The sequence below is a fragment of the Tachysurus vachellii genome, chromosome 19, assembly GCF_030014155.1.
Source record: "Tachysurus vachellii isolate PV-2020 chromosome 19, HZAU_Pvac_v1, whole genome shotgun sequence".
Classification (NCBI taxonomy): Eukaryota; Metazoa; Chordata; class Actinopteri; order Siluriformes; family Bagridae; genus Tachysurus; species Tachysurus vachellii.
The window spans coordinates 12,675,072-12,695,000 of NC_083478.1; the positions used below are offsets into that span (position 1 = coordinate 12,675,072).

The following is a 19,929-nucleotide window of genomic DNA, read 5'->3' on the forward strand; positions in this document are numbered from 1 at the left end:
AATAATAATAATAATAATAATAATAATAATAATAATAATAATAATAATCAATAACAGTTTCAGCACTTTGGACTTGGACCCCTAAATACAGGTTCAGGTTTTATACTAAATTACCATGTTTTTTCCCAATACAAAGAAAATGGTCATAGAAGTTTAAAAGAAAAAGAAAAAAGGACACTTTTGATGAAACTTGATGGAGGAATAAAGTCACTTGCTTTGTTGAACATGGCACCAACTTCACAAGCTTGTGAAGAACATTTGACAGGAAATGGAAAGATAAAAAGAAGAGAGGATGCAGGGAAGGTAGGATGAGGAAGAGAGAGTGATTTACTGGGTGGGAGATGGAACGCTGTGGAGGAAGAGAGCGGTTAGCTCCCTCACAGAGAAAAAAGGCGAGCTGGATATGTCAGGTATGTTTGATCTGACAGCTCAAAGCTCTCTACCACTGTGCCTTCATTAGCCTGTGAGTGTGTGTGTGTGTGTGTGTGTGTGTGTGTGTGAGAGAGAGAGAGAGAGAGAGAGAGAGAGAGAGAGAGAGAGAGAGATGATCTCACTGCAGGCCATCCATGAATACCTCCTGTCTTTTCAGTTTTGTGGAACTATAACATGTTGAACTATACACAAATCTATGCTTTACTTTCTGTTGTAAAATTGTGTTAATTTTGGCAGCTTTGTCAATGTGTGTGTAATTGTGTGTGTTAATGAATTATCTATGAATCTGATATTATCTTTATCCTTATATTTAACTATAACTATCTGTGATTATGTACAGTGGAGAGCACTGCTTTTTCCAAATTTATAACTGGAAATAAACAGACGGTTTAAATATTTATAAATTCTCTTCTCGTCTCGTCTAATCTCTTCTATTGAAGTGTGTGTTCATGCCGATGGATTTGATCTAAAATGGATCATAAGTTTTGGCACAAACTTGTGGAGTCCGTGCCAGCTCGAGTCCACACCCTTTTTAAAGCAAAAAGGAGATGTTTACTGTTCTCTAATGACATTACCACATACATCATGCAATCCTGCTCCAAAATCCAGTCCAAAGCATCTTTCTGTGTGTCATCTGATCTTTATCTCACTGTATAATACTTAGCTTTAATCAACAAAAGTACACATCACTTGAGTCACTGTAACTGTGATTTTATTAATGGCTAATAAATATTGATGGCAGGGGGGCACAGTGGCTTAGTGGTTAGCACGTTCGCCTCACACCTCCAGGGTCGGGGTTCGATTCCCGCCTCCACCTTGTGTGTGTGGAGTTTGCATGTTCTCCCCGTGCCTCGGGGGTTTCCTCCGGGTACTCCGGTTTCCTCCCCCGGTCCAAAGACATGCATGGTAGGTTGATTGGAATCTCTGGAAAATTGTCCCTAGTGTGTGATTGCGTGAGTGAATGAGTGTGTGTGTGTGTGTGTGTGTGTGTGTGTGCCCTGTGATGGGTTGGCACTCCGTCCAGGGTGTATCCTGCCTTGATGCCCGATGATGCCTGAGATAGATATCCGAGGTAGTTCGGATAAGCGGTAGAAGATGAATGAATGAATGAATGAAATATTGATGGCAAATAATATAAAAATGAATCAGTCAGATGTAATTCTGAGGGAAATTACATGACTACACTAGAGATGTAGATGTACTAAAGAAATAAATAAGAAATGTACTTTTTTTTTCTGATCATGAAAGCGTGCCAGAATGTTCCTCAGGACATCTGATTAAGACTTGAGGTGTAGAAGAAGAAACAAACTGTCGTGGATTGCTTGGACAATTTTCTGTCTGTACACCAGCAGGGGTATGTTTGTCCTGTGCTATATGTCTTTGTTTTTGTTTTGTGCTCACGTATGTTTGCCCCAACCAATCCTGTCCCTTATGCTTCTCTAATCTGTATAATTTGTATAATTTCCCCCATTTATACCAGTTGTCTTGTGTGTTTGTTTACTATGTCCTTGTAGTTGTGTGCTTTTTTGTTCCAGCATCTTTTTTTGTATTGTTGTTGCTTAGTTTTCTTCCTAGTGTTTCCTGTGTATGTCTTTTTTTTTAAATAAACCCCCAGTCTGTCTGCTATTCCAGTTTGGATTTTGTTCCCTAAGAGGCACCCATTCCCTGACACAATAAAGTCACACAAAGAGGAAGTAATACATTCATGTGACTGTGTGGTCAGGTATGAAGCTTGTTTGTGCAATCAAGAGGTCAGATATAAAGTGAGTGGACAGGTACGAAGAACAAAGACTGTATTTATTCATTTTGAACATGAATTGCTGCTCAGCGTTCATTCATTCATCCTTAGTAACTGCCTGTTCAGTGTTTGCGGTGGCTTCTATTACCAGGCTGTCTGTTTTATATTTTGTGTTGTTAATCCCACATGTGTAATATACCCCCAGAAAAACAATGATGTGCCTCAGGTGTACATGACTTTGGATAAAAAAAATAATTAAAAATAGAACATGTTTAATAATAAAAAAATACACCATAGTGTAATACTATAAGTAGCTCAGGGAGCAGAACTGTGTCTATAGTAATGGCTAGAGCATTTAATCAATATTTCACATTACTCAGTTATAATTTATATTATGGGTCACAATATATCATTTGGACACTAAGGGTTAGGTTCCGTGCTCGAATGAGCTCACAGAGCTGAAAGTCAGGTATAAAGCAATGATAGATGTTGGTTATATCCAGAATCTTTGTCATGGAGAGCTTTTACTCTGTAACAGTCAAAAGCACCTTTTACTGGGGCCCCAGTAAAAAAGAAAAAAAATGAACACCTGAAAACACTAGAGAAATTGTATGTGCAAAATGTACACAAAACGTGCATCAATGACAATTTTAAGAAATACAGCTTTTCTTGGTTATTATCTGCCTCTGTCTCATAGGGCTGTTGTCAGAAATGTTGCCAATTAGTTCTGTAATCTTGTACTCTTTTACCCGACATGCCACTGTATAAAGGTAGGCATGTTTGCATGTGTGCGTGAGAGTCTGTACCTGTCCGATCTGTTCGCAGGGTGTCTGGTACTCAGCACGCTGACAAAGGTCTTTGACTCGCTGGTACTTGGGAAGGTAGTTCTCTTCTTGTGCTACGTCCTTCCCATCATGCACTACTTTATGAAGTAGTTTACTGCCAAAGGGAGAAGGGAGAAGAACAAAAAAAAACAAAAAAAACAGTTTCTCTATTCAGGCCACTCAAAACCAAGAAGATTGGACTGATTCTGATCCTATCTGGTACAGACTTAATTAGACAACTTTAAATAGGACTGAAAAAGAAAGCGCTAACCCTCTGACAGTTTGCTAAAAGCTCTTGCTGAGAGGATTTGCTCAGTAACTGTGACAGTTACTTTGCTGTGCACGATAAACTTATTTTATCTTCATAACGCAATACTAAGCATTTGCAGGCCATGAGTAATACAATAATTGGGCCATGTCTCAATCTGTGTGCTATCCTGCTAAATTGTATGTCACTGGTGTTATAAAAATTTAGGCAGACTTGTACATTAGTCGATCCGGGAACCGAAACCTTTTCTACTAGAAAGGGTGCCCTTTCAAGTTTCACAGAAAATTCAGCAAAAACATGTTTTAGTGATCTTTTTTAGTATTAAACTGTAAAATGGTTCATTTTGAGCACAACAGATGAATAACAGACCACACAGGAACGCATTTATTGCAGACTCACCCTCTTTCCACCAGAAAGGAGTCCCTCCATACTTTCCCCTTCTTGTTGACCTGGAATCTGAGATTAGGAGAAAGGGCAGAAAATCGATTAGATCTCCTGGAACCTGATCACTGCCACGTACGGCTCGATTTCATCTACTGTGCATGACTAAACCTTCAAAACAATAGCAACAGGTTTGGTCAGAGACACAAAGTTAATGGGGGGTGAGAGGCAGGGGAAAAAAATGAGAGAAAAACACCTCCAGGCCAAATGGGCACAAGAATTGAAAGCAGCATTTCAGATAGATGAAAAACAAGAATGATGGAATCAAGGCGTGTAGAAAAAATAAACAGTATCCTGGGCTGCTTCTGACCTTCGTTGCAGTTATGAGGTATCGATCATTTCTGAGCTGCTGTGATCTTTGCAGCAAAGACAGATGAATGAATTGCTAGGGGGAGAAAACGAGCCGGCTAATAGTGTGCAATGCTTATTATATTCACTTCATCTTTCTGTCTTTAAACCTGGGCTCCTTATGCATGTTTTACGAGAGACTAGAGGTTGTTGATTCTACTAGTCAGAGCTGTCTTTTCCTGTCTCTTATTCATTTATTCCTTCTACAGATCTATATTAGGGGTTTTGTCTGCATAATTCAAACTTCATTTGATAACCAGTGAAAATCCCATAATTGTATGCGAGCATGATTTATCCTCTATAATATTTAGCTACATCCTAAGATAGTCTAGTGACAAAATCATACTTGCAATATCCAACTTGTATAAAACGTTGTGAGTGGCAAAGGAGTGATAGCACAAAGTTATTGCACTAGCGCTATTTAAAAAAATGGAATTAAATTACTTTAGAAATGAAAAAGAATAAATTCTAGAAATATGTCAGCAATCAGTTGGACTAGATTTAATTGCAGCAGTGTAGATTAGTCCCAAACACCCAAATGTATCTCATGAAATTTTGTACAGTTGAAGCCCAGTGTTAACACCTAGGTTAAAGATATTCAATCTCAGTTTTTCACATCTCCAGACATTTCGTGTTATTTCTTGTATTATATTAATCTTTGCAATATAAATTTTTTTTGTGTTGTGTTTCTTATTTTCTGTAAAGTTTTGACAATGTCCATTGTTAAAAGCGCTATACAAATAAAATTGAAAAATCAATTATTAAAAAAAATCATTAGAAATCATTTATTTCATTAAATTCATTAAACAGTGCTTTGATACACTAAATTAGAATTACGCTGGTTCAAAGAATTGAACCGTGTTGCTAGTCTGGAATATTCCAGTAATCGATGTAAAGATTTTCAAAGCTTTCAATTGTTTAAACTTCATACATTAATTGTCATATGTGTTAATTGGCAGCGCATTGGGAGCATTGCATTTACAGCTAGTGCAATGCGGTGCTTGTTTCCATGGGGATGCCAAGATCTTGGTCCAGTATGAACAATTTCAAATTAACTACCAACATTTGTATAATGAATTGGACTTGACAATATATGTAATAATCTTGTGCCCCAAGTGTCTGAATGTCTTTCACATGAGCCATTAACCATCACTGTGGAGTGTGACATGACAAACAAACTCGATGCTGAACACGGGTGAAACAAAACAGGCATAAATTCTTTATTTTGGCCTCCGGTAGAAAGAATTCTGAACAGTGACTCCTAAATTATCATGTGCTATACTGTACCTGTTTATATGTCTGTCAGTGTCAAGCAGTTTGAGGAAGGACTTGCCGTCCATGTCTGGAGGAACATCGAGCCCGGCGATGTCCAGAATGGTGGGGGCCAAATCGATGTTTAGCACAATATGGGGGTTGCTGAGAAAAGATAAATATGTTAGATAAGGATTAAAGACTTGAACTCTGAGTATTAAGGCAGAAAGAAGAAAAAACAATTGAAAGTATATAATACTGAAAAAAGTGAACTAGAACAGAATGGAAAAAAACATTCTACAATTGTCTGTTCCTTTTATACTGCCCCCTCTTTCATAATAAAATTTGCACGGAGCAAATCTCACAAACTTTAACATATTATTCTATGTGCAAACCCTGACCTTGTGTTTAAAGTAGAATCTATTTCAGACAAATTGTCTCAGCTAGATTATAAATCCCGCCTCCGCCTTGTGCGTGTGGAGTGGTGAATGTTCTCCCCATGCCTCGGGGGTTTCCTCCGGGTACTCCGGTTTCCTCCTCCGGTCCAAAGACATGCATCGTAGGTTGATTGGCATCTCTCTGAAAAATTGTCCGTAGTGTGTGATTGCGTGAGTGAATGAGAATGTGTGTGTGCCCTGCGATGGGTTGGCACTCCGTCCAGGGTGTATCCTGGCTTGATGCCCAATGACGCCTGGGATAGGCACAGGCTCCCCGTGACCCGAGGTAGTTTGGATAAGCGGTAGAAAATTAGTGAATGAGTGAGTGAGATTATAAATCCTAACCTTCAGTCTTTCTCCTCCTGCTTTAAACACACACCATAGCCTTAATGTAACGATACTCAAGTCTGTGGTCATAAAGATGCTCATAAAGTTTCTTTCTCTGTCCCACAGGCCTCATGAGATTTGTATTCTCCAACTGGAGTGCACAGCAGCAGCATTGCACTGCAAACACTACTGCTTTTAAACATTAAATAGAGACAGAGAGATCTCTGTCCAAGACATCACTAAATAAATAAGTATTTTTCTACACCCCCGAAAAAAACCCAGACTTTTATACAATCTTTTATTGACAGACCACCTGTTCCTCAATGGTTGATTTTTATTAAAGAACATCTTCTTGGCTGCTTGAAGGAGAGAGTGAGAGAGACAAAGACACACACATAGTCACAGCTTACGGATACACACATACCCACATACACACACTTACATGGTTCCTCCTTCCACACTGGGGCCTCGTACATAGAACGGAACTCGTATATCAAACTCATAAGGCATGGATTTGCCCTTGACCAATCCAAACTGCCCGATGTGGTAGCCATGATCAGATGTATAGATAACATATGTGTTGTCTAACTCGCCAGTGTCCACAAGCATATTATAAATCTGCAGGAAATAAAGAAAATAACATTATATGGTGACATTGATAAATGTAATGCAACCCAGCTGGGCTTAACATAGCTCGCGCTGCGCTCCATAGGCAATTAATAAAGCCGTGAAATTCTCAGTCACTGCTCAACTCTATAGAATGAACAGAATGGGTTCTGAAACTTTCCATGGACCATTTTAACTGTAAAATGAATTTCTCTGACCTACTCAGGTCAATTTTATGAACTAACTCAATGATACAAATAGGAGGCTCATTATGTAAAAGGATACATTGATCTATTGGATAACATTATTATTCATGAACATTCCACATACATTACGCATTAATTCCAAATAGGCACAGTTTCTTTCTCTGAAGGTCAGATGATCCAATTTATGGCTAATAAACCTATGAAAATAATAAATCAAATAACTGTGATACGGGTGGACTTTCATTTCCACTGCTGTAACGCAATTTTAAATCACAGACCGTCTGCCTTTGCTTCTTCGTAGACCCCAGTGGGTCTCTGAACCTCATTCAACTTTCAAAAATATTCCAGTTCAACTGATTCACAAAACACAAAACAAGTCTCCTGCAGTTTATTTAATAAGCTTTCTTTACTCTTGACCCTTGTAGCTGCAGGCTAAGAGATTTTACCTTACAGTTTCTTAATGGAGTAAAATCTCTAGCTAGCTGTGTGTGTGTGTGTGTGTGTGTGTGTGTGTGTTTTCCCTTGCTTACCTTCTCCACACTGTCATCCACAGACAGCAGCGTCTGCAGCCTCTTCCTCTGCAGCATGTTGGTGAACTCCATGTGGATGGGTTTCATAGGACCAGTGTAGCGCATGATCCAGTGCTTGTCTGGGTTTGGCGCATAGTTATAACTTGGAGTTCTGAAAAGTAAAGGGAACAATCATGACATTAACAAACAGGAATAAATAAAATAAATGATTTTACCAGTGATGAATGAGGAGTATATTGCTTTTACACATAAAAGTTTCTGTGAGCTCCTTAGTAATTCTAACTTGCATTAATTCTTACTTTTAATATAATTAATAATTTAAGAATAACAAGGATAAATAAATGCAATACAGAATGGCTGGTCTTTGTAAGCGTGTTGCTTCACATCATTTGTAATTCAGCCTCACACCTGTACAACGTGAAATAGGTGGAAAAGGTTTCAGGTGACTATTTCATCTCAATTACTGAGCTGAAAATAAAATTCATGTAACAACTGTGTTGATATTAAAGCAACAGGGCATCTTATGACCTGCCACGTAGTATGGATTCTGTGGTGTGGTGGATTATTCATCCAAAAATTCTTCAGAGCAGATTGAATTTCTCTGTCAGTCTCTCTGTCTCTATCTGTCTCTCACTTCCAATTTTCTAGGAATTTCACACAAGCTAAACCTCAGATTGTAGCACAAGTCATCTATCTGCCAATAAAAGAGCCAGACAGTGCTCCTGATGTTTCAGTCTGCTCTCTCTCTCTCTCTCTCTCTCTCTCTCTCTCTCTCTCTCTCTCTCTCTCTCTTTCTCTCTCATGCGTGCATATATATATATATATATATGTGTGTGTGTGTGTGTGTGTGTGTGTGTGTGTGTGTGTGTGTGTGTGTGTGTGTTTTTATCTTAAGGACCAAATGAGCCCATGTCCGTATATGGAGACATTTGACTGGTCCCCACAAGGAAAACAATACAAATACAAAGAATGCAGGTTTTATGTTAAAGGAAAGAAAGAAAGAAAGAAAGAAAGTCAATGTAAGGTCCTCATTAAGATGGTAATACAACATGAAAAAATTAACACTAAAGTAAAACACACAAAAACAGACACAAACCGGCACACAGTAACACACACACCAACACGATACACATACAAACATCAATACACTACAATAAACACTGATACACACGCACAAAAAAATCAAGCATTTAACATTTTAAAGCTAAAAAAAGTCATGTCCAGAAATATGTTTAATAATCATAAATGAATTTTCATTTCATCATATAAAAGGAAAAAGCAGATCGAATTCACTCGATTTAAAATATTTTAACTTAAAAAGATTACGTAAAATGTACATAATTATATGCTTAGAGATGCATTTGTTTATTCATCTGCCTCCAACATTTACGTCGGTATTACATCACACTGTGGCACGACGTAATTAATCTCTGGTGAACACAGCAAACACACAGAAGGCATTTAGAGTTTATATCTTGCAATGTAGATTCAAGTTAGACCAGAGCTGTAAGTATACCAGTGACGTTATTGTCCTTGGTTATGTCACAGCTTTGTCCTATAAGCTAGAGAAAAGAATATAATCTCCCACTCTCTTTTTTTCTCATTTCAAGTCAATTAAGTGTTGTTTGTAAGGTTTCTTTTTACAAAGAAAGCAGACCGTCAGAAAGCAGCTTTGAAGAAATGTAGATTACAGACTTCGATATATTCTCATCTTTTCCTTATTTACGTAAAACAAGGAAAAGTTTCTTAATCCTTCACCCCCTACCATGCACCTTCTATGGCCCTCATCTACATTTTTCTTCTCAATCACCCCACCAAAACCCCAACCCAACCTCTCTTTCCCTCTCTTTCTCTCTCTGTTTGCTCACTTGCTTATTGCGCTGTATGAAGAAAAAAAACCCCCCCAACTTCAACTTCGTCTTCACTACTTCCTCCTGTGCTGTGGTGAAAGACATGCCGGTCCCTGTCACAAGAGTAGTGAGGGATCTGACACCAGCAAATAAAAAGCAGGGGGGAATAAGTGGATGCTTGCCAGAAAGCTGCATGGATCCAGAGGGCTTTTTTTCCCTTTGCACTGCTCTTGGAGTTTGAGTTTAATCCGATAAATGATTGTTGCAGGACTGGGGGCAAAGTAGGCTCCCTATGTAGGGGCAAAGCGAAGGGGCAGAAGATCTCAGAAGGGAATTTCATGCTAGTGGGAGGTTATTAGAGCGGACAGTGGAGCAGACAGAAGGAGACCGGTGGGAGTTTCTCAGATTCTTCATGGAGCATTAAAGCAGAATGTGGGAAGTGGATTGTCTTGGGCTGAGGAAGTATTTTAGGGGTCTGGCTTGTTCCAATTCTTGTAGTTATTAGAGAACAAGAGGTTTGGAGTGTGACTGTAAAAAGATTACAGAATACAGACCAGTGGATCCATACAGTGCATTTAGATATCCAAAAGATGCGAATTTCTCAATGGTGAGCTTGCTCATTAGGGATAGATGTTAGAGATATATAGTAACTTCATTTTATAATTTGTATTATATATATTTTATATATATTTTTTTTTTTTTATTAGGGGGCACGGTGGCTTAGTGGTTAGCACGTTCGCCTCACACCTCCAGGGTTGGGGGTTCGATTCCCGCCTCTGCCTTGTGTGTGTGGAGTTTGCCTTGGGGGTTTCCTCCGGGTACTCCGGTTAGGCACAGGCTCCCCGTGACCCAGGTAGTTCAATGACAATGTGACAATGTGAATTGTTAAAATTTCTAAACGAATAAATTGAATCAAATTGAATTGAATACTGTAATGATGATTTTACTGTCTCTTGTCACCCAGAAGAGGCTGGTTTGAGTCCCTTTGAGTCTCGTCCCTCTTCAGAGTTCCTCCAGGACTTTTCCCTGTGGCTTCTTCATTAGGGATCTTAATCTACACCCAGATTTATTTGAAGCTGCTTTGTGACATGCTACACAAATCAAATTGAATCCAGTTGAATGGGGAATGAGGAAGCATCTGGCATTTTGTCACTATTTGACAAATGGTGAGCTGGGAACAATTAGATTTAGAAGAAAGTCCCACATACTGTAACAGCCCAGAGAAGAAGAAACTGCACTATGGAATGGTGGATCAATAAGAGTAAAGCACAATTCACAAGCAAATCAAACGCTGTCTGACTCCTAAGTTAATGTTCACATATGACCACACGTCTAGAGACAAACACGTTTAATCTGCCACTAGGGGCTGTTAATGGATGTTCTCATTGAACAGTAAAGTGAAGTAACGAATTGTAATGACTTGTCTATGACACGATAAAGTGGGCAATTACACAGCAACGGTATCAAATCTGTGCACACACACATTGGCACACAAACACACACCCAAACTGCGACACACAATCACAGACACACACACACACACAAACAACGACACACAAACACACACACACACACACATCAACACACACAAACAGTGACACACACAAACACAGACACACATTAACACATACACACACAGACACACATCAACACATACACACAAACAGTGACACACACAAACACAGACAAACACAGTCACACATTAACACAACACACACAGACAAACATCAAGACCTACACATGGACACACAGCAATACATACATACAGTCACACCAAAACACACAGAAATCAACACATAGTGACACGCACACCCACACACACAAAGACAACAACACACATCAAAACACACACAAACAGATACCCACAGACACACAGCAACCCACACACACAGACACACAGCAACACAGGCACAGACACACACCAACACAGACAAATCGACACACACACACACATTTACACACATTTGGACACCGATACACACCAAAACACAAACAGAAAATACAAACCGATAGACACACTTCGACACACACACACACTCACACAGCAACACAGACACACAACAAAACACATACAAATGACCACGCAGTGACACACACATATGTGACCTGCACACAGACACAGAGACATACAACAACACAGATACACACATGGACAGCCACAAAGCAACACACAGACACATAGCAACACACACAGTGATACACACACATGGACACTGATATACACCAAAACACACACAAACCAATACACACAGTGACACACACACACAGTGACACACACATACACATACACACAGCAACACACAGCAACAAAGACACAGACACACACCAAAATGCGCACAAACCGAAACACTCACACACACTAAGAACTGTTCTTTTGAAGCCACCATTAGAGCACTTCAGCATCTATTCTTCAAACAGAGTTCAGGCACAGCAGCACTGCAATTTTCACTTAGTCTTTTAAGTAGAAATATTGCTTTTAAGGAAGATGCTGTTCTTATGCATTATTTCCTAACAAAGCTTCTGTCCTTTTCCTTTTGCTCTCTTATTTAGTCTGTAGGTTGAAAATTTTGCATGAAATGAGGGAGTTCCTATCTGTATGTAATAATTCTTTATAAAAAAGAGACTGTAACAGTCTGACTGGTGTACTGTATACACAAACAGGTTGAGGTTTTTTTTCTCTTTTACATTGAAAGGATGATGAACTGAACAGGACGTCATGTCTATAACAGCCGAGACAATGTCAATGAGTCGGCAGATTCTTCTTGGTTGTTCAAATTTGTTTGTACCAGATCCTTCATTTTTTTGCAAATAACAATTACCAGTTTCTTTAGAATCAGTAAGTTTATCAATTTCAATCAGACTCAAAGTAAGGGGCGGATTTGTTTAATACGTCTAACCAACGACATGCTCCTTCACAACCTGCTCTCTACTGCAGTTTAAGCAGGAAAAAGCTGCCAAATGCTGTCACACATTTTATATGGGCACAAATTTGATTACTGCAAAATACGAGTCAGATCACGGAAGCGAATCAGAGCGATTCATTTGCTTAAATGATTCATTCAAAGGCTCAGAATCGTTCACAAAAACCCCCCAAAACCCACTAATGAATATAAACAAAAAACAAAGTCGATTCTGCCAGTTAGATGCATAACTCTGAATAATGAGACAGTTTATCAAGGTTACACCTTCTTATCTCCGAAGTATCAAAAGTTTCTTAAAACGAATCTTCAGCACCAGGTGTGATGCAAACAGCTTTGACACACTTCCTGTGAAAAGCCTGTCATTCACCTGCACTTTATGAAGAGGACACTTTCATATCTACACTCTCATGTTTATCTAACATTTTTGGATAATGTTTTGACACGTCTCACCACCTTTAAACTCAATCTTATTCTATGAGTCTCATAAAATAAATGCACATACATTAAATGTTTCTTATGACCACATGTGACATACTGTAATTCATGCACTTATTAGAACTGATGTTATTTTAATTTAAATATTATTAGAAATAATCAGTGATCAAATGTTTTTTATTTGTTTTGTTCAATTCAAACCCATAGTAAAGATTACTAACAATAACCATTCTTTATTATCAGTATTTATAATATAACCGTCCTCCTTATCCCCTACCTTCAGAAGTGTCATTTACAAAAGACATATCCTGTACATAACATAATATATAGACAATGTGATTGACAAAACCTTAGTGAGGAAGAGACAAAAGTGTGCATTGGAGGTCGATATCAGTTTTTTTTATGCTTGAAAGTTTTTTAAGGCTTATCAAAGCCTTAATCTTTCTCTTTTTTTCCCCTTTAATATTTCACCTGTCTTTATATAGCAATACATGTAGTATAATAACGATATTTGTAAAGTAATAATGGTCATAGATGTAGTAGTAATAACTACTGACCTCATTACTTTAACATCATTACATTTGTCTTTTTACAGCACTCAGTGTTTAGTGAGATTAAAGTCTCCCAAAGAACAAAAGAACAAAGGAAATAGCACACAGATTGCTGAGAAGGTGGCTGGGAGTAGGAGGTTTGTAATGTCAGTCCGAGCTTTGGATCAAGAAAGCTGGAGGTTTGGATCAGCTGTGGGTTACAGATGGGGCTGTTAATCCAGCCATGGCAAAAACAACGGCAGAACCCGCTGGCAGGATTTAAGCACGAGCCGAATATATGCGTGTGTGTGTGTGTGTGTGTGTGTGTGATAGTGAAAAAGAGACATCTGACAGCAGCGAGCAAAAAACAAATGTGTATGTGGGTAGAAAACAAGTATATCCACTCAGAGAGTGAGAGAGAAAGCTGTTTCTTTGTTAAAGGAGAAAATGAGTGCATAGACAGCAAGAAAACAAGATAGTGACAGGCCAAATGGAGTTGTGTGTGTCGTCTTCATATCTACGCATGCAACCACAAACCAGAGATCTTATGATACTTCAAAGAACACAGGAACACAAAGCAGAACGCACAAAAGTGCTTCTATCTGACGTGAGTTGGAAGTGACGCAGGATACAAGGAGCTCTCAGAGTGAGCCGTAAAATGAAAGACATTTTCGTGCTTTAATTTTGGACCTGATCTGTTGGCAGTGGAATTTTCACGTCGAATCTCACGTGCAGTCGGAGAACTGATCTCTGCTCCACCTGAAAACAGTAGTCTGGAATCTGAAAGTGATCCACTGTTGAAGTTGTCTGTTTGTCTGTCTGCCTGTCTGTCTGTCTGTCTGTCTGTCTGCCTATCTATCTATCTATCTATCTATCTATCTATCTATCTATCTATCTATCTATCTATCTATCTATCTGTCTGTCTGTCTGTCTGTCTGTCTGTCTGTCTGTCTGTCTGTCTATCTATCTATCTATCTATCTATCTATCTATCTATCTATCTATCTATCTACAGTATCTATCTATTTCCCTGCCTGTCTGTCTGACCTTTCTATCTGTCTTTTTTATCTGTTTGTCTGATCTTTATATCTGTCTGTCTGTTTGTCCAGTTTCCCAGTTTCTGTACCACTTATCCTACACAGGGTCACAGGAAACCTGGGGTCTTTCCAAGTAGATTCTGGGAACAAGTTAGTGGACCCTCTGGATGGATAGGATGGCAAAATTGCACACACACACATTTACACTGCAAACAATTTAGAGATGAAGATCACTCTACAACAGATGTCTTTGAATTAGGAGGGGAAACCAAAAGGAACCCCCTGAAGCACAAGGAGAACATACAGGAGGCAAGAATCTAATCCTCAGCCCCAGAAACATGAACCAAATACGCTATCTGCTAAGCTTAGAATTTGTGGTGTACAATTTCAACAGAAAAGATTCTAAATGAAACCTCAGACACTACCTAAATCAATAATACAGTAATTAAATAAAAGAAGAACAATAAATGGAGTAGCTATTGTCTCCAAAAAAAAAAAGCACATTTCCAGAACCTGTACTAAAAACACATTAAAAAATCATTCCACAGTTCAGAAGCAATCTGTCTGTGTGACACTTCACATTCCTTAAATGCATCTCAAATCGATCCTGAGTATGAACTCGGGCAAAGCATTTTGGTGAGGTAAAAATAAAAGTGTCCACCACCTGACCAGTAACAAATGGAATAGCAATTATATAATGTACAGAGATACAGAGAGAGAACACTGAGTACTTAGGAGCAATACACACTAAGCCTTCATTCAAACTATGACTGATTCACTTCTTACAAGCAAACGAAGGAAAACTCACAGCTGACTAATTCAATATGGAACCTCATACTACAAGAGCGATCAATCATCTTAACACGTAATAGCACAAGACAATAACGCAGCACAAGTATGAACATCAGTTCAGGGAACTATTTTCTTTTTCATTGTTGCTTGGAGCAGTGTGGGGACTCACATGTGTTGGGATGCGTTGGGGAAAGCTGTGGTGTACTGCGGCGCTGCACTCTCTGGCCCGTGGGGGGCGGCGTGACTGATGACCATCATCACTGGCCTGTGAGGATAGATTTTCTTGGACATTCGGAAGTAATTGATGCTGTCGTTGGTTATCAGGTCTGTCAGATAGTCCTGAGGAAAAACAAGCTGTGTTACTTGAGTTGTGATGACTTTTGATGCTCAAACTTCCTCAAGAACATAATACTGGGTTCGAACCCAACAATACCTGGCTGATGTATTTACATGGGTGGAATTGATGTAAAATAACAGTGGAAAGTTTCAGTGCTGTGTTTTACTGTACAAAATTTACTGTACTGTGCTCTTACCGCCCTGATGTTGAATTATATGGATGTGGGATGTGGTAGCCTAGTGTTAAAGTGTGTTTGACTACTGAGTTTAAACCCCAGGTATACCAAGCTGCCACTACTGGGCATCTGAACAAGGCTTTAAAAATCAGTTGTATAAAATGTGATGAAATGAAAATATGTATCTTCATGTTAAAGTATGTAATAAAGTGCTTTTTTTTGGCCATCTGGAAAATTAGTCTGATTCTGCTTTTACCTTGTAATAATAAGTAGAACAACAACTACTTTACTAACAACAACTAAAACAAACAGATAAAAAATGCTGTTTTTTTAATTAAAAAATTGTACAAAATAATAATTATTATTTTTAAAATTCAGTTTAAACCATTTTGTCATACAAGGACCTTGACTAAGTTGCTATTATATAAATATGTATAAGAACATATTTGAATAAATGCATTGATATAAAGCTATGGATTGAATTACTGCTGTACTGTTGATTATTAGAAATTTAATCAGCACCTTCTGACCAATCTGAATTAAACACTATAGTGTATAATTACATAGAGGTGTATAATTATTACCTAATTACATTTTTTAGGTTTATGTTTAGCATTTACATTTAGGCATTTAGGTATTTATTAGGTATTCAATTTATCTTCTTCTTCTTCTTCTTCTTCTTCTTCTTCTTCTTCTTCTTCTTCTTCTTCTTCTTCTTACTCCACTGATCTACAGCGGTGCAAAGTCTCACTCTGATCTGCATCGAGGTGGAAATTCAGTGAGCAAAACAATAAAATTACAAAAAATCGTTTGTTTCCAATAAACAAACTTAAATAAATAAATTTCCAATAAACAATACTTATGTACAAATTCATTTCACGAAAAATTTTTATTTTTTATATTCTATTTTTTATTTTATTTTTGTTTATTCTAATATTTTATAGTATTTTTTTTTTTATCTACTTTAAAGAACTCCTTTTAAAGTGTTCATTGGAATTTCACCAAATTTTGCTCAGATCCTATTCAGCCAAAACAATCATGAGGTTATATCTCTGTAACGCTTTAAAATATTGGCACCAAACTTGGTGTGTCTTATAGCAATCATGACCTGAGGATACAACAGCGCCACCTACAGGTGACGTGAAAAAAATAATATTCTTGCCTAGAACTGCTGTATAATTTGTCCTAAAATCATGAATCTGGTATGTTTAGATTCAGTGAAGCATGTAGAGTTGAATGAAATCCAATTTTATTATATTGGCCATTTTGGGGTGTCAGCAATCTTGGATTTTGTATTTTACAAAGGCATTTGAGCATCCTTACAAAGTCTCAGTAAGTATCATTGTCTTTCTATCTCTAATTTAAGTGGTTTACATTTGCTCAATAATATACAATATCCTTTTGCACATGCACTTAAAGTGTTGAAACAATGCTCACAGCTACATTTTATTTTTGTATAAAAATCTTTCTGGAAATAACTGAGTAATTGGTTTTATCTTGATCCCCAACCGTTTTTGATTTCCAACTGTTATTAAAAAGCATCTTAGCTTTCTTAGGTTGTTTAAGAGTATGAACATGTATTTGCAAGTGCTTTTGATGAAGAGTCTGAACAGCTGGGCCGTGTCTGAGTTAAGGGCTGAGACATCTGGCAACTCTCCACAAGGAAAGAGAAAGAAGGTGTGTGAAAACAGGAGGTGTTGGAGAATAAAATGAATGATTTTTATACTTTTTTTTGCAAGAGACAGTGATAATACAGATACACCGACAAATCTGACATAAGTGTATACTCAGAATGTTTAAACAGATGTGAGAAACCTTTACACAAAGTACAATAAAACTGAATGAATTGAACGATGCTATTTAGTATTATGTGTGTTAATCACTTTAAAAAAACGGTATCTTTTATCTTTTATTCATATACACACCTGCGAGTAGTCGAATCCATGTTTCTCACGGATGCCATTCCTGCAGATGGTGTAGTTGTAGAAGCGAGAGTTCTTCACCATCCCCACCCACTCTCTCCATCCAGGGGGAATATAGCTGCCATTATACTCGTTCAGATATTTCCCAAAAAATGCTGCACACACACACACACACACACACACACACACACACACACACACACACACACACACACACACACACACACACACACACATTTAGAGGCTTTTGTGTTGGAGTGTTTATTTATTTTGCTCTCTTTATGGTGCAGCATTAAACTGTCGATGAGTCAAGACAAGAAGAGTCTTTTATTGTCATTTTAACCATATATACCGTAGCTGATGCAGAACATGAATTGAAAAAGCATTCTTCCAGGACCATGTTGCTACATAGAACAACACAGAGCTATGGACTGGAAGTAAATTGTCCTAGCCCCATAACATGCATTGTGTGAGTGAAGAGCTAATTCAGGGCTAGTCAGTGATGACTGCCATCTTTCATTCCAGCAATTATTTCATTAAAACCATTAAAAATCCTTAGACTATTATTTAATACAAGTTATTTGCTCAAGTTCTACATTATAATGAAGGGTTTGAATCTTACAACACCACAACAGGACTCAATTTCAGGCAGACATTTCTCAGTTAATAATAAATAAATATTGCAAATTTTAATTTGTCTAGAAAATGTATTCCCGTTCGAGATCTCTCGTCTCCTCACATTAATAAGACTTGAGTTTCTTTCTCGTTTTTGCCATAAAACTTTTTAGTATTTGTTGCAGTGAACTTTCAGAAAGAACGATATGCCTGTGAATCTAAATGGGCTCTACTTGTGAACCGATTTCCCAACCTATCAACTGTCACATTTACCATCATGGCTCGGTTAATGAAAATAACTAAAAAAATAAATAGATAAAAAGTTTCCCATTACCGACTATTCATTTTACACAGTATAATCGTTCCACTTGACAGATTTCCATTTACACTCTAATACAAATGAAATTCATTTCATTTTGCTGTCACGTGGAGTCTCTTACCTGATGTGCAAAGCTGAAGCAAATATTTCAACTTTAAATGGAGCCAAGGGGCTTAACCCTTTAAACACCTGGCTTATTGTACTCAGATTCATATCTGATAAATTATAGCTTTCAGTAAATGCTAGAAATGATTCAGTACTACAGTGAAAGGAATAGGAAAGGTTACAAGCATCGTGGCACTGTCCTGAAAATTTAAAGGCTTAATAAAGATTAGAATCACACAGATAAGAATCTCACACACACATACACACACACACACACACACACACACACACACAAAGAGGAAAAGGCTCTCTGCTTGGATTAGAGCGATGATTAGATGAATGTTGATATTGAAAGTATTACATTAGGTTGGATGTCAGTGCTTTCATTGGCTAGGCTCATCTCTCCCAGAGAAAGTGCGTCCTAATGGATTACTCAAGCCACTGTGAGCTGACTCACTGCCAGGTGTGTGTGTGTTTGATGCACGTCATAATGCAAACCTTTTTCCTGGAAGCAGTGATTACACACACACGCACACTCACACACACACACACACACACACACACACACACACACACACACACACACACACACACACACACGAAATGTCCTGTCAGCCTGCAGTGTTCCTGAGGCTTTTACTGTAATGTAAACTGTCTTTAGGAATAGAAGTAGGGCATGCGAGTGTGTCAGTGCTGTGCAGCAGAGTGCACAAGGGGGTGGAAGACAATGACAAAGTGTGTGTGAGGCTGCAGGGCCTGTCAAACAGAATGTCCATTACGTGTGTCTGAAAAGGTCACTGCATTTATGTTTACTTTGACATTACACTACTTGAGGGTCAAAAATCTGTTTAGCTACAGTGATAAAAGGCAGATTTGCCAGAAAATAGTTCCAGTTTCAAGTTTTATCCAGTTACCAGAGTTTTTTGAACTTTGGGGGGGAAAATTTAAATTCTTATGTAGTAAGATGCACTGGGTCCAGATCTATGGGCAGTGTTGGGGAAGATGTTTTAATATCATGACTGTTAACCTTCAAGGTCAAGCTGATTTTTTTTTTCTCAAATGTTTTTGTATTTTTTATTTTTCTAATTTCTCAACACTTTCACTCTTCTTCTCACCGCAGTTGATTTGTGTGTGTCTGTATAATATGAGAAAGGCAGTATATAAATGAACTATTATTGATTATTGTTGCTGTTATTACTATCACATTTACTATTATAACGACCCTTTGTTGTATTAGTGGTATTTTTTAAGGAACTATTAAATTGATTACATTTAAGTTTGTTACTATAAATTATTTGTTTGAGAATGGCTATCATTTTTTATACTAGGTACTTTTTTTTGTCAGGAATAAAGATGCATTCTTTTCATTAGTAGATGTGTATAAATATACAAAGGTGCAGACCTGTCTGGAGAATAACAGCAATGCACTACAGCTCCAGATGATGTAATAAGATGCATCTAGATAAACCATTACACATCCATGAT

At 37.9% G+C, this 19,929-nt stretch overlaps 1 protein-coding gene across 4 annotated transcripts in view; it reads right to left on the reverse strand.

Annotated features, from left to right (window-relative positions):
* The window catches only part of sulf2b (sulfatase 2b), a 128,061-nt gene that overhangs the window by 15,581 nt on the left and 92,551 nt on the right, over nt 1–19,929 (reverse strand). For all 4 annotated transcript variants that reach the window (XM_060894105.1, XM_060894103.1, XM_060894107.1 and 1 more), the window contains 7 exons: nt 17,409–17,560; nt 15,141–15,310; nt 7,409–7,559; nt 6,509–6,684; nt 5,339–5,467; nt 3,662–3,718; nt 2,977–3,109 (listed from right to left, as the gene is read on the reverse strand). In XM_060894105.1, the coding sequence (XP_060750088.1) occupies nt 2,977–3,109; nt 3,662–3,718; nt 5,339–5,467; nt 6,509–6,684; nt 7,409–7,559; nt 15,141–15,310; nt 17,409–17,560 (968 nt within the window). The remainder of the gene's footprint in view (nt 1–2,976; nt 3,110–3,661; nt 3,719–5,338; nt 5,468–6,508; nt 6,685–7,408; nt 7,560–15,140; nt 15,311–17,408; nt 17,561–19,929) is intronic.